Below are 16,209 nucleotides of genomic sequence, written 5' to 3' on the forward strand. Positions count from 1 at the left end.
GGCCAGATACATCCTTCTGGCTCCAAACCTGAGTAGCCATCTGCCCTCGGCTTCTCAGAGGCTCCTCAAACCCCTTTTCCCTCTAAGCCTGTTCCTTATGTCTCAGTATATGGCAGCACCAACCCCTGGGAGCTCTGAGCCATCCTTGAAACCTCCTCCTTTCTACCCTTCGTCTCTACCTCTCCCGAGACGACTACTGTTGGGCTTCCACGGTGTCTCGCATCTGTGCCTCCCCCTGACCAGCCACGGGTCCGTTCCACACTGCCGCTTTGCCTGCATGCCCTTAGGCATGTCCAGACTGCTTCCTTTTCCTTACACCTATTCATCTATGTAGCCAGCATTCCCTTCCAGAAACTCACATCAGATGATGTCACTCTCACCTCTCTTGCTCTTTGGAGGATACTGAAGAGGATTGATTTTCTGGGCCTTGTCCCCTCACCTTCCCCACCTGCTTGGTCCCATTTCCTTGTGCTTCCCTCTATTTGAACCCACACTTTCCTGCCCCTCTCTGATCCCAGGTGGTCCCCGCTCATCCTGCTGGGCTCAGTAACTCACATTGTGAAGCATCTCCTGTCTGCCCTGCTCACTCAGTTCTTGCTCTCATAATAAGCTTGTTTTGCTTTCTGCTTCTTGAATCACGTGTTAGGGCTGTCTCTGAAAAAAAGAATTCAATTTTAATTGTTTAAAGTCTGTCTTCATCCCTTGCTCTACAAGGACAACCTCAGAGTACAGGGACTTGATCTATCCTGATCGTAATGGTATCTCCAGCTTCCAGAACTGTGCCTGGTGCATGGTGGGTGCCCAGTAGAAGTTTCATGAATGAATGCTATATACCAGGTCACACACTAGGAATCAGGATAGAGCAGGAATTGGTATCAAATAAATGATATGCATAAAAAATCTTAGTGGAAAAGCAACTTCTGAGCTAAGGATGAGCATGAATTTGACAACAGAACAGGGTGGGCTGTGGCAAGCCCAGACCAGAAGCAGAGCACAGCTGATAGAAGGAACAAGTAGGCATCGCATCTATTGGGCCTTAGAAAGGGCGCCCGTGGTGGAGACATCCAGGGTGGGATTAAATCTGGTGAGTGAGCTCTAAAAACCGCATTCACAGATCATCTCTAAGGCCTCTACTGTTGTTTTCCTCTGTGATCCTGACATCGACTGTGTGAGAGTGTAGCCCCTGGGTATGAAAGGCTCATTTGCAAGTTGTGTTGCTCTCTGTGACAGTGTCATTTCAGGTTTTGGTGGCTCCCAGCATGTCATAGCTGCTTCTCCTCCTTCCTAGCCCCACATCCATTGGGAATTACTAGTGGGAGCTGGCTTTATCCACTCACGTGTGTGGCGGCAAAATAAAAAGTAAATGAGAGTCCTTCCTTTATAAACTGCACGAGACACATAATACAGTGAACTCTGAGATGTAGAATATGAGCATATGTAGAATATGAGCATATGAGCGTGGCGACCCTTTCAAGGACAGAAGCTGCATAACAGATTCTATTGCTAAATGTATGGGAAGTGAGTGAGTGTTCAGCAGCAGGTTTTCTTTGTTTCTTGGGTCCTGCTTGATGAGTCCAGGTGTTTTCTTTTAAAGGTAAGAATTAGCATTTTAACCAGTCAGCGTGTTTGGCATTTCTCCACCGATTAAATCATTTGCATTGGCTGACATTGCCCTGCTAATGGAGAAAAAGCAAATCTGCAATGTAGGTAGTCCTGAATTTCTCTCCGTGCACACCACACACGAATTATTTGTCTACCTGACTCGCTTTTCTGCAGTAGGTATTCTGTTAACAGTGGGTTGCAAATTGAATTTTTAGAAATCAAATTCTGCTAGCTGCAGGAACATACCAGATAAGCTTTATCTTCTGTTCCAATTAATCATCACAAGGCAGTGACTCCTGTCATGTAATTTGTTAGTTTCTTTTTCTTGGTTCTTTTTGTCAAGTAATTGATTTATAAATAAGCATTTAAGTTTCCTGTTTGGATTTTAATGTCCTGTATTGCTGAAACTCAAGAATGGCTGCGCCTTGTGTGGTGTGTTGTGGGGGTATACCTATGGCGCCAAGCCTCCTTGTGTTGATAAACCAGTCGTGCACACACTGATAATGGTGTTTCCCAGCTGTGAATATTTTGCATGCTATATAATTTTTTTGAGGATATTCTTTTATGATATATGACATGTCTTTTTATACTGGCTGGGAATCCACTACAATGCTGAATTGAGTTGGTGAGGTTGGCCATTCTTGCCTTAATTTTGATCTTAGGGAGAAAGCACTCAATCTTTCACCGTTAACGATTATGTTAGCTAAAGGTAGGCATTTCATTAATGCTCATTATCAATTTGAGAAAATTACTTTCTATTCTTAGCTTCCTGACAGTTTTTATCATGAATGGAGGCTGCGTTTTGCTCATTTTCTCAACATATGTTAATATAGTGAATTAAAGTTGATTGACTTTAAAATGTTATACCAAACTTGCCTTCACAATAAACCCTATTTGATCATAGTATTTATATAAATTTATATGCATATATACAACTAGATTTATTTTGCTAAAATTTTATAAATAATTTTCCATCAATGTTCATGAGAGAGCAATTTATAGTTTTCTTGTAATATCTTTGACAAATTTTGGCATCAGTAATGCTGGACTCATAAGAGTTGTGTTCCCTATTTATTTTCTAGGAGCATTTTTGTAGACTTTATATGATTTCTTCCATAAATGTTTTATGGGATTCATAGAAGCTATCTGGGCCTGGAATTTTTCTTGTGAGAAGTTTCTGAACTATAAGTTCAATTTCTTTAGTAAGTATAGAATTATTTAGGTTGTCCATTGTTTCTTGAGTGAGTCAAGTTGAATTATAATCTATGCGACTACTTATAAGATACATGAGTTTTAATAAAAACCAAGAATAATCTTTCTAAATTGTTGCAGAGGTGACATCGTTTAGAAAATCAAGCTAATCAGGGCACCTGCGTGGTTCAGTCAGTTAAGCATCCAACTTTGGCTCAGCTCATGATCTTGCATTTTGTGAGTTCAAGCCCCATGTCTGGCTCTGTGCTGACAGCTCAGAGCCTGGAGCCTGCTTCAGATTCTGTGTCTCCCTCTCTCTCTACCCTTCCCCTGCTTGCACTCTGCCTCTCTGTCTCTCTCAAAACTAAACAAACATTAAAAAAAAATAAAGATCTGGAAAAGGAGCTAGCACATTTGCAAGTGGGCACATCCATAAATAATAACTCTATTATAGGCATACAGTAATTTTGTGCTTTTTGACATCCTGTTGAAAAGTAAACACTCAGGACAATAAGCATACTTACTTGTTACTTTTTCAAAAGATTGAGATACATACTACATAAGTCAGTTACCTTACTATTTTAAATACTTTAATGACAAATTGGGAATAAATATAAGACTTCTACTGGATGAAGAAATGATCCTTGTCAAAAATTCATTATTTATGGATTCTCGTACTAAAATGTATTTGTAACCTCAAAATCAATACTTCATTCGTGAACATGCACAGAGCGGTGAAATATTTGAGGAGCCGAATGCACACATTGCCAGCTGAGATCAAACAAGGCATTGCTCTCTGTGCCTTCCCTTCCGCGCTCGTGCAGGGCTATCTGGAGGACGGAGCAGTAAGGGGCAGTGCAGCGCAGTGCAAGAAGCTCAGCTCTGGGGACGGTTGCCAGAGTTTGAATCCCAGCTGTGGCCCTTCTTCGTGGGGTGGCCTAAGCAAGTCACTTAACATCTCTGAACCTCGTTTTCTCTTTTATAACATAAAGAAAATAGAATCTACCTGGATGAGTTTTTAGGATTTAATATTGTTACCTGTGTGGGATATGCCTCATATATCATACACATGTATATTTTCCCTAGGAGAAATGATTCATTGTTTGCCATTTCATGGTTTTCCAGTGACTTGTTAGTACTTAAACTACCATGAATAACAAGAATCGACTGTATTTATTTTTCTTCCCTGGTGAAAGTATGCAAGCGTGATTTTCAGATGTTTAACAGACCTTGCTTTTAAGATAAACAGTACCTAGTCATGAAGTAATATGTATTTTACATATTGCTAGAATTGATTTGCTAAAGGTGTAAAAAGGGTTTTTGTATCTGTGGTTGGTAAAGGAATTTTTTTTTTTTAAAAAATGTGTGATCTCCCAAGTTTAGGAGCATGGAGAGGAGATGACAACGCATAAATCTCAACAGTTTTTACAAAGATGGGTGGCAGCTGACAGCAGATGAGAGAAGGCTGCCACACACAGGTGTGTGGCATTGGAGTAGAGTCAAGAACAGACTAGTTTACACTGCAGAACCACAGAAGGCACGGAGCAGTTTCAGAAGGGATCAGGAATTGAAAACAGCAGGTATTCATGAGTGCCTGACTGGCTTAGTCAGAAGAGCAGGCGATTCCTGATCTCAGGGGTCCGTGAGTTGAAGCCCCACTCTGGGTATAGAGATTACAAATAAATAAACTTTACAAAAACCAATAAAAAGATACTAGGTATCTGAAGACTAAGGGTGCTGGAAATATAAAAACAATAAAAAATCCTTAGAAGGAATAGTCATTTTAGCCAAAAATAAAAAGTTTATACTCTAAAGAAAGTGAATGAGATGTGCCTAGATTCAGGAGATCAGGCCCTGCTAAATTTGAGAATGAAGCTCCACACCATAAACAGGGCCTCACAATTAAACAAAGATGCCCCCACCCGCCCCTTCCTTTCTTGATTTCAAATTACTAAAAGATGGTGGTTTCATACTCCCCAGAGAGGAGTTTGGCAGATTCCTCCGTAGAGAAACTGACTAGCCCAAGAAAAGGCATCTCGGATTCTGAAATTTGGGGGTCCCCTGATGAAACATCTGGATACCTTCCCTCCTTGCTGTGAAGCTTGGCCAGTTTACAGGCTTGCCAAGGCACTGCTGCGGCCCCCACTCCCAGTTAGCGTGTTAGTGTCCTGCTTGTAAAGACTGACAACAATCACCAGGTACTGCAGAAAAACCTTAAATGTAAAAGCAGAAGCCAAAATGAAGAAACAGAAAAAAGAATTTGAAAGAGAAAGATAAATCAAGGAGAAAAAAAAGTCACAAAATTGTCTCCTGACTTAACCCAGAGAAGAGAAAACAGTGCATCCATGAAACAAGAATGAAACCTGCTGTAAAAAAGGCATCATACAAAGAAATAAACAGGAAAGGCTGCATAATGAAAACGCAACACCTCTTTGGAAATTATTCAGAATTTCCTGATGGGAGCAGCAGAGCATGAAACCAAGTGTGGGGCCCTTCTGAGCACGGGCAGCTGTATGGTGGCACAGGTGGAAATGAAGAACTCTCGGAGATTAAATATAGGATAGCAAAAATAAGAAAATTGAATAGAAGAGTTGGAAGATAAAGAAGTTGGACAAAAATTTGGGGGAAAAATCATGAAAAGAAGATACTTTAAGAGATTTCATGATGTCAGTGTAGTCAGAGTTCCAGACTGAAGAGAGAAAAAATAGAAAAAAGGAAATAGTCCTAGAAGTACTTCAAGGCAAGCTCCCAGCGCTGTAGGACATGAGTTTTTGTAGGTTTCAAGAGCCAAAACAAGGCACGCAGTCATGAAATTTTGAATTACCAGGAATAATTTCCTGAAAGATTTCAAAGAGAGAGAAACAAAAGTAAAACAAAGACTTGGTCGTGTGGAAAGCACTGGAAATCGGAATGGCAGCAAATGCAAAATGTTAGTTTAGTTAGTAATTGTGATAGAAATATTTTTTTTCAAGAATGGGGAGAAGAAAGGGTAAGGAAAGCTAAATTTTCACCTACTGTAGTAAGAAGTCAGTGGATAGTCAATCTCAATTTTTAAAAAAGTCAGAAAATGGGGGCGCCTGGGTGGCTCAGTCGGTTAAACGCCGGCTTCGGCTCAGGTCATGATCTCACGTTTTGTGAGTTCCAGCTCCACGTCGGGCTCTGTGCTGACAGCTCAGAGCCTGGAGCCTGCTTCGGATTCTGTGTCTCCCTCTCTCTCTGACCCTCCCCTGCTCGCACTGTCTCTCTCTCTCAAAAATAAAAGACACTAATAAAAACATTTTTTAAAAAATCAGAAAATGGCTAGCATGCCATTTAGATATTTGGAGGTAAAACAGACCATTAAAAAAATAACCTATTTTCAGTATAAGAGTCAAAGACTTCTTGAGTGCAGGAAACATGGACTGGGGAAATGAACTGCTTTTTTTCAATACCAATCATGTACCTTTTCACGATCCATGTTAATCGTTTCACCAGTACAGTTAGAGGATGTATGCACGGTCGGTGTGGCCCTCCACAGACGTGACACTAACGCTTCTGTTCTCTCCAGATTCCAGGTACATTCTCTTGCCTGTCGTGTTACATCACCTGCACATGCACCTGCAAGAACAGAAGGATCTGATCATGTGCGCGCGTATCCTTAGCAACGTATTTTGTCTCATCAAGAAAAATAGTTCAGTGAGTAAATACGGATCATAGTATGTACTTCCATCAAATGGCTTCTGGAAATAAAAATTCTAAAGTTTTCAGAGAAACCACACTGAAGAGTAACCCTCTGAGACTCTCGCTTTATTTCCAGCTGAGTTGGACATTTTGCTCTAGCTCTGAAATATTTTTTTAACCTTGTGAGATTGCTGTAACCCCAAATAACCTCCCAAACTTGTATTTTGAGAAAGAACTGAATATCCAGTGAGAAAAATTAGAAATCTCAAAGCCTCCCACATGTGTCTTTAATCTTGATATGATGAATACTCTGTGGCAAGAATAAATTACTGCCTGTAGAATGAAGTCTTTCGGGGCCCATTCTGTGGAAGGCTGCATGTGATGCTCAGAGCTCAGCCACGGCCCGTGGGACCTGTCCCGCAGAAATCGTGGAAGCAGAGGAAAAGCCCAGGAGACCGAGGACGTCTTGCACAGCAGTCTTTCCTCAGGCCCAACAGTAATCAGTGAATTGTCAGGGGCTTTGGGAATGCCTGTGGATGTACCTGATTCTTGATTGCATTAGAGGATACAGGGCAGATAGAGGACAATCACATGCTTACTTAGAAATGAGGACAGGACGTTGAGTATTCATGTCGATGGCTCATGGGGCTGATGTGACACCACATGTAAAAGGTGTGTGACTTGGCATTTGCTCACCTCTGACAGCTTGTGCGGAGTGGTGCTGAGTCTCCTTTTCCTCTGCCTCCCTGCCATACTCTATATAGTTTCCCCATTGTTGTCACTCTTACAAGGGCTCAGTGGTGAGCTGGCTTGGGACCCCAGTGGACATAATGGAGAGAGGGTCCCCGCACTGTGGTAACAAAGTTGGCACTTGAGAGGAAAAGGCCAGAAACTCTGTTTATAAAAGTGTATTAAGAGAGACCTGCATGGGGAGGGAGGACTGATTTTTAAACATCCCCGTGATCCCAGGCCCCGAGGGTGGTCTGGGGCTGGGTCGAAGACTGACGACAGGGAGAGAATGATAGTTTTGCTTTAAAACTTTTCAATATCATTTAGTAAAGAATAGCTCTGCTCTGCCTAGTTCCAATATTTTTATAAACTGTAATTATGCTAAGCGAGATAGTTCACTGCAGAAAACTGAAAACAATGGGACACCTGGGTGGCTCAGTCAGTTGAGCGTCCGGCTTTGGCCCAGGTCATGATCTCACAGTTTGTGGGTTCGAGCCCTGCATCAGACTCTGTGCTAACAGCTAGCTCAGAGCCCGGAGCCTGTCTTCAGATTCTGTGTCTCCCTCTCTCTCTGACCCTACCCTGCTCAGGCTGTCTGTCTGTCTGTCTGTCTGTCTGTCTCTCTCTCTCTCTCTCTCTCTCTCTCAAAAATAAATAAAACATTAAAAAAAAACTGAAAACAAATATCAGCAGTTGTAGAAAAGACTTTTCTTAATCTCTCCTTTCTTTTTCACTTTGGAAGTTGCAGTCAGCTTTTGGACTTATCTGATAGGAATTCCCAACAGAAACTCTGCTCTAGAGGGGAAACCTTGGTAGTTTTCTTGGAAGTGTAAGAAAGTTTATCATAAAACTGCAGTCAAAAAGTTCTTTCAAATTCACACTTTGTAAAAGCTTTTGTCTGTCTCTTGGTTTGTTTGGAAGACAGTCTCCCTGGTAGAGAGCCTGAGTGCACGGAGTTCTGTCTCACAGGTGTAATCAGAATCCAGCTCCGCTACATACAGTCAGAGCAGAGCCACATGTGTTTCTCTCTCAAGTCCTGGGGCGCTTGGACAGTATTAATTCTGCTTTAGGGAAGCAGTCCCCACCACGGCCACTGACATGAGGCCCAGTCTGGAGCTCATGGTGTTCATCTATACTGAATGTTGTTTGCTAACCTTACCTGTAGAGCTTTTTAAAAATCTCTTTGATAGGAATAGTTGTTTGCACTTAAAATAGAGTTTTAGAAAATAACTGTGCCGCTCAAGAAGAGTATATGTAAGCACCGTCTGAAATAAAAAGAATTAAAGATGTGGGGAACCAAGAGGGACTTCCAGTGAGGAATCTGACTTGGCCATGTCCCGCCCGGGGTTAGTGCGGAGTCAGTGCTCTGGAGTAGTTTCATGCTTCCCAGGGCGTCACCTCGGCTGTTCATTGGCACCACTGCACAGCCTGGTTGAGTACTCTTGGGGAAGCTGTTAACTTCTCTGTGCCTTTGTTTTCCATCATAGGAGGCCATTTTCTAAGGTGACATAGGTGAGGTCCAGGTCTGTCAAGTTCTCCAGTTCTCTTTTGATTCCTGATTTGGAAACATGTGGTTCCCCCGCCTGCCTTTTCCGTTCAGGAGAGATTAATACACATATTAAGCCACGATCACTTGAACTCCTTATTTATTTCTTTTAAGGAGAAATCCGTGTTGGAGGAAATCGATGTGATAGTGGCCAGCCTGCTGGACATCCTGCTGAGAACCATATTGGAGATCACCAGTCGACCTCAGTCATCCGGCTCCACGATGAGGCTCCAATTCCAGGATGTCACTGTAAGATCATAAAACAAATGGCACATGGCACAGAGCATAGTTGTGTTTGTAAAAGCTTCAGTCACTTTGAAGCTATAGGAAGCTATAGGTTACTATAGGAATCTGGGAAATCTGGCCTTGGGGAAGTAACCTGTGTGCATTTCAGATATAGATGAGGCTGCTTTCCTTTTGCCAGGGAATAAGAAGCAATGTTTGTTAAAAGATCATGGATTAAGATATGTTTAATTTCAGAAAGTCAAATGTGTTAATAGCTCTCACTTTGCGCAATTTAAATTAACCTGTGATTCTGTGTCCCCGGTCCTTTTGATAATGTTTCATTCTCATTTCATCCATCAAACTGCTTGAGGAAATAAGAACAATGAAATTGAGAAATAGGAGTCAGGGGTCCTGAATTTTAATTCTGGATTTTTCACTGTGAATAGTAAGGATCTTAATTTGGGGAGGTCTCAGTTTCCTCAGCTGTGAGATGAGAAAGTTTGACTTGGTAATTCCTAAGTCACCTTGAGGATCCACTATTTTATGAGTCCACTATAATATAATTTATAAAATATTAAGAAATAATGTATCTGATAGCTTATGTGTACATATACATTCTCATGTGTTTGTGTCTGTAGAGAGAGAGAGATGGATGGATGGATGGACAGATTTCTATTTAAAACTCAAATTCAGTTGACCAAGAATGGTGTTTTTTTTTTTTTAGATCTGATGAAGAATATTCTTCAAAACATCCAAAATGGCAGTAGATATTGTACTTTTCACATATATTTATACAAATGTCTTTTTTGCCATTATTTTTATAAACCATCCATTATAGAACTGCTATCTTAAGAATATTGCCTAACCCTTGATGAAAATAATTTTTGTTTTTACTTAAAAAGATAAAAAGTCTGCCTTGACTCTCTTACCAAGTTCTCCTCACTATTTCAGGATGGCCATCTTAATGTTGCATTTTATTTTCTCTGCTTTCAGAGCTGAGGTTCATCTAAGGAAACCAAGCTCTGAGTTTGGGAAATAAAGTTAAACTCTTTCTTTTAACAAACTAAGTTAATAGTAGTATGAAAAACTTTCTAATACATGCGATAGCTGTACTGCCTCATTTAAACAAAAAAAAGCAAGTGATTGATTTCTCAGTTTCATGTGGAAAATGGTACCTACCTCATAGGGTTAGCTTTGTGTATTTAGTGCACTACTTGGTCCATGATAAAGACTCAAAACTTGTTGTTGTTGTTGTTTAATCCTAGAGTCTGTTTTTAGTTTGAAGGTTTGGGGGTTTTTTTGTTTGTTTTGTTTTTTTAGTGTCTACTTATTTTGAGAGAGAGACAGACAGAACACTAGCAGGAGAGGAGCAGAGAGAGGGAGACACAGAATCCAAAACAGTCTGCAGTCTCTAAGCTGTCAGCACAGAGCCCCACCTGGGACTCAAACTCAAGAATCATTTGATCATGACCTGAGCCAAAGTCGGCCACTTAACTGACTGAGCCACTCAAGTGTCCTGGCGTGGGGGTTTTTATATTGAATCTTTTTGTTTTGTTCTTTCATGTTGTTTCTTTTTTAATGTTTATTTTGAGTTTGTAGGTGTGCACATGCTTGTGTGTGTGGGAGGAGCAGAGAGAGAGGGAGAGAGAGAATCCCAGACTCCACACCATCAGCACAGAGCCCAACATGGGGCTCAATCCCATAAATGAGATCATGATCTGAGGCAAAATCAAGACTCAGACAGTTAACCAACTGAGCCATGCATGTGTCCCTTCTTTCATGCTTTTTTAAAAAATTTTTAAATGTTTGTTTATTTTTGAGAGAGAGAAACAGAGCGTGAGCAGGGGAGGTGCAGAGAGAGAGAGGGAGACACAGAATCAAGCAGGCTCCAGGCTCCGAGCTGTCAGCACAGAGCCCAACATGGAAGTATAACTCACGAACTGCAAGATCATGACCTGAGCCGAAGTCTGATGCTTAGCTGACTGAGCCACCTAGACACCCCTCATGGTTTTTTTAATTAAACTTTTTATTCTGTGCTAATTGTAGAATCACATGCAATTGTAAAAATTATTACAGAATTGTAAAAATATTACAGAGCTTTTACCCAGTTTCCACAATGGCAGCGTCATAGAACTATAGGACAGTATCACAGCGAGGATATTGAAATTGAAACAGTCAAGACACAGAATATTTCCATCACTCTAAGGATCCTTCATGTTGCTTTTTTTATAGCCAAACCCACTTCCTTCCCGTTTTCACCTCCTCCTTCACCTGACAATCACAAATCTCCATTTTTGTAATTTTGACATTTCCAGCATGTCGTATAAATGCAATCATACAGTATATAGCCTTTTGTAGCAGGCCTTTTTTTAATTTTAAATTCTGCACAATTCTCTGGAGATTCATCCAGGTTATTATATATATACATGCATATATATATATATGTATATATGTATATACACACACATGTGTTTAGTTTGTTCTTTATTATTGTTCAGTATTGCTCAGGTGAAGGACCTGGTTTGTTTTCATATTTTGGCTATCATGAACAGAGCTATAAATGTTTCTGTGCCAGTTTTTATGTAGGCATAAGTCTTCCTTTCTCTAGGATAAATTCCTAGAAGCATTGTTCTTGAAATGTATAGTACTTGCATATTTGGTATTTAAAGAAATTGCCAAACTATTTTCCATAGCGACTATATCCTTTAACATTCTCATATATGCGATATATGAATGATCCAATTTCTCAGCATCCTCTTCAGCATTTGGTGTTGCCATTTTGTTGTTGTTGTTGGGGGACGTACATTCTCTTAGATAAGTAGTAATATCTCATTATGGCTTTAATTTGCATTTCCCTAATGGCTAGTGATGCTGAACATCTTTTTATTGACTTGTCTCCTATATATCCTCTTCCGTGAAATGCCTCTTCATGTCTTTTTCCCATTTTCTAACTAGATTGCTTTTGACTATTGAAATTTGAGGGTTCTTTATTTATTTTAGATACTAGTCCTTTATTGAGAATGTGGTTTCTATTTTTTCCCTTTCTAAAGCTTGTTTCTTAACAAGGTCTTCTGCAAAAATTTTTAATACTGATGAAGTCCACATTATCAGTTTTTCCTTTTATGGATCATTCTTATGATGTCAAGTCTAAGAACTATTCTGTCTAGCCCTATATCCTAAAGTTTATCTCCTAGGTTTTTTTTTTTCCTAAAAATTTTAGTTTTGTGTTTTACATTTAAGTCTTTGAACCATTTTCAGTTAATTTTTGCATAAGCTGGGCCAGAGAATTCTAACACTCTATTATCTCAATGTGGACGTGGATTTAGTCCATTTTTATTCAATTTGACGTCTTCCTGATTCTTGTTATGATAAGTGACTTTCAATTGAAGTCTGGACATTTTGATTTTATAAGACTCTGGGTCTTACTTAAACTTACAGTTTCAGCTGTCTATGATACCACTTGGCGGCAGAAGAAAGAGGTACTATAGGTAGAAGTTCATATTTCCCCGTATTATCTTCAGCACTGACCATTGGGCATGAAAGCGCCTACTCCCTATTTGGGTTTACCTCAGAGAATACTAGAGCACCTCTGCACAGCTTCCTGAGCCTGCAAGTCTGAGCTCCGCGTTGGTGTGGGTGAGGCCAAAGTTTTTGTGGCGTTCAACTGGACTGGAGCAGTGATGACTAAAAGTGTTGTCTTACTAAACTGACCCCTTCCCGATCGTTTGGCCAGAGTGTAGGCTTTTGTTGGGAATTTTTGTTGTTTGTAATTGTCTGTGTTTCAGGGTAGCCAGCTTCTGCAACTCCAGGTGTGGAATATCAGAAGTAGAAAGAAAACCCAGAGAACTCAATAAGATGTTCCTCAGGTCCCGAAGTCCCTGGTCAGACTGCTCTCTTTTCTCTACCTTCAGACTCTTCTGTTTTGTGTGTGATAGCAAAGTTTCTAAAGTCACACTTAGCAGGAGGAATAGATAAAAGTGTATCTACCCCATCTTCCCCAAAGCAGAAGAAAATTGTCCTTCATTATGGATTTGATGGCAACATTTTAACTGCTGCCTGGCAATACAACTCTAACATGTTTTAAAAAGTATTGTAGCCCAGCAAACAAAATCAGAGCAAAGCTGAAGATGGATAAAGATGGCCTGAGGTTAAAAGCTAAAACACCTTTTCAGAGTGTTTGGTATCCTCAGGCTGGGTTTTCAGGGACAATCTCTCTGGGATTTGCATGGCCTTTAGGCCTTCACAATCGGATAATTAGTGCACATTAAGAGACTTGAAGGTCCTGAGTCAGGTTTGCAGATGAAGTTGGGGGAAGGGCAGGTAGGATGATCATCCATTGTTGTAAATTTTAGAGAATTCACCTGGAGAGAAATTTTCCCGAGCATAGCCACGTAGTACACCCTCCACTTTTCAAAAAACCAAACTCTCTCAAAGTACATGGATGGAGATTTGCTAGGAAACCTGCACTTGAATTATTTGGCACCTCTGATTTTATGCTGGAAGACTTTTTTTTTTAAGTACTCAGCATATCTGGTGTGAATCCTTCATCACCTGCATGCTGTTGGACACCTTACTAATATTGCTAAGCTTCTGTTCTCTTATCTTTAAAATGGAAAATAATTGGGGCGCCTGGGTGGCTCAATCAGTTAAGCGCCCGGCTTCGGCTCAGGTATGATCTCACGGTTTGCGGGTTCGAGTCCCGTGTCGGGCTCTGTGCTGACAGCTCAGAGCCTGGAACCTGACTTCAGATTCTTTATCTCTCTCTCTGACCCTCCCCTGCTCACACTGTCTCTCTCTGTCTCTCAAAAATAAATTTAAAAACAAAATTAATAAAAACAAAATAATTGCACATCTCTTAAAGTTAGTGTGAGGATTTCACCAGATCTCTTAAGTGTCTAAACAATATGAGTAAACATGACCCATTAGTTATTGTGGCAGCAGCAGCAGTCACAGACGTTATTATTATTGCTGAATAATGAGGTTGTTATAGCTAATGTTGTTCTAAGTAATTCAACGGTGAGAAGCATGAGCTAGCCATCCGCAGAGTCAGTCCTCTGTGGGCCCGGAAGCATTTCTTCACTATTTTCTCCTGGAGAAAATGGCTCTCTGAATAATAGGGTGTTTACGTGGCAGTCCTACATAGAGCGCTTTTCCGTCTCTGCAGAACAAGAGCCCACAGTAAGTGGACGACCTGTGGGTAAAAGCACTTCCCGCAGCGTGTCGTGGTGAAGTGTTCTAGTTCCCTTCCAAGGAGCATGGTTGTCACTCTGCCTCCCTGTGATGCGACAGGAGGACTGGCTTCCGCTGTATCATAATTCGAGATAACAGTAGCCTTATTTTTACTGTTGAAAAGGAGTGTACTTTTTGTTCTTCTACCAACTGTTCTTTAAACTTTAAAATGCTTTCTCTTGCTGGAAAGAAAAAAAAAACACCATTGTAATTGGTTATTTTCAAAAATCTAATTGTATGTGGAAGCAGATTTTATAAAGCAGTATATACGGCCATTTGTTCACACCCTCGAGTAATTAGACTCCAGAGTTCCTTACAATTTATAAATGCTTCTTTTCTTTGCATCTAACTTGGTGTAGCACCATCTATAATGTGGGCGACCCAACTCAGCACAGGCCATGTGTGAGAAGGAGTCTCTGATGCACTCAGTGAAAGTGTGCATGCCCTGTGGGCTTGTGGGCAGGGGATTCAGGAGAATTAAGTAAGACATTTCTGGAAAAAAATAGTGTGTATGTAAAATGGAAGATTTAGTGAGCACTGTTGTTGTAGCCCTCTAATACTCTTGTTACTCACAATCATTGATAGAAATACCCATTATACTCAAAGCACAAATAAGGTAAATACAAGCCACTGAGATACCTAGTGTTCTAAGGCTGATTTATATGTAGATAATTCCCACAAACCTAATCTTGGCTGACATTGATTTTTATTTATCAATTTAACAAATTGTTGAGCTTGGGTTTTCATACAGATACTTCAAATATTTAAAAAAAATTTTTTTAAGTTTATTATTTTGAGAGAGAGAGAGACAGACAGACAGACAGAGTGTAAGCAGAGGAGGGGGAGAGAGAGAGGGAGATACAGAATCTGAAGCAGGCTCCAGGCTCTGAACTGTCAGCATGACAGGCTCGAACTCCCAGACTGAGAGATCATGACCCGAGTGGAACTCAGACACTTAACCGACTGAGCCACCCAGGTGCCCCACACTTCAAATATTTTAAAATAAAAAAATGACATTATGGATGAAAAATACATTAGTAAGATACTGGACATCTAAGCCTCTTTTCTGAGTATGATCAACACACAATGTTACATTTGTTTCAAATGTGCAACTTAGTGACTGGGCACATCCATACCAGGGTAGCTATCACCTGTATGGTTGCATCGCTGTTACAGTATCACTGAGTGTGTTCCTTATGCTCTGCCTTTTAGTCCCATGATTTACTCATTCCATAACCGGAGGCCTGTATCTTCTCCCCTTCGCCCATTCTGCCCAACTTTTCACACCGCCTCCCCTCTGGCAGCCTTTAGTTCTCTGTATTTCTAGGTCTGATTCTGCTTTTTGTGTATTCATTTTTTTAAAGATTCTATTTATGAGTGGAATCATGGTACTTTTCTTTCTCACTCTGGCTTCTTTCATTTAGCATGATGCCCTCTTGGTTCATCTACGTTGTCTTAAATGACACAATCTCATTCTTTCCTAAGACTGCATAATATACCACATTTTCTTTTTTCCATTTGTCCATTGACAGGCTGTCAGCTTGCCTCCAAGTCTTGGCTATCGTAAATTGTAAATAATACTTCAGTAAACACAGGGATACCTATATACTTTTGAGTTAATGTTTTTGTTTTCTTTGGGCAAATACCCAGTAGTGGAATTATTGTGTCATTATTGAGCATTACTGATTTTAATTTTTTGAGGAACCTCCATACTGTTTTCCACAGTGGCTGTACCGATTCACATTCCACCAGTAGAACACAAGAGTTCCTTTTTCTCCACCTCCTCTCCAACACTTTTTGTTTCTTGTCTTTTGGATTTAGGCATTCGAACAGGTGTGAAGCAATATCATTGTGACTTTGATTTGCATTGTCCTGATGATGAGTGATGTTGAGCATCTTTTCATGTACTCTTGGCCATCTGTATGTCTTCTTGGAAAAACGTTTATTCAGAGTCTCTGTTTTTAAAACACATTGTTTGGGGCGCCTGGGTGGCTCAGTCGGTTAAGCGGCCGGCTTCGGCTCAGGTC

The 16,209-nt window shown here is 40.5% G+C and overlaps 1 protein-coding gene across 3 annotated transcripts in view; it reads left to right on the forward strand.

The window, feature by feature from the left end:
• The window catches only part of DOCK4 (dedicator of cytokinesis 4), a 417,061-nt gene that overhangs the window by 303,001 nt on the left and 97,851 nt on the right, over positions 1-16,209 (forward strand). For all 3 annotated transcript variants that reach the window (XM_029924788.1, XM_029924790.1, XM_029924789.1), the window contains exons 24-25: positions 6,341-6,468; positions 8,843-8,977. In XM_029924788.1, coding sequence (XP_029780648.1) covers positions 6,341-6,468; positions 8,843-8,977 — 263 coding nt within the window. The remainder of the gene's footprint in view (positions 1-6,340; positions 6,469-8,842; positions 8,978-16,209) is intronic.

Source organism: Suricata suricatta, chromosome 2, assembly GCF_006229205.1.
Source record: "Suricata suricatta isolate VVHF042 chromosome 2, meerkat_22Aug2017_6uvM2_HiC, whole genome shotgun sequence".
Classification (NCBI taxonomy): Eukaryota; Metazoa; Chordata; class Mammalia; order Carnivora; family Herpestidae; genus Suricata; species Suricata suricatta.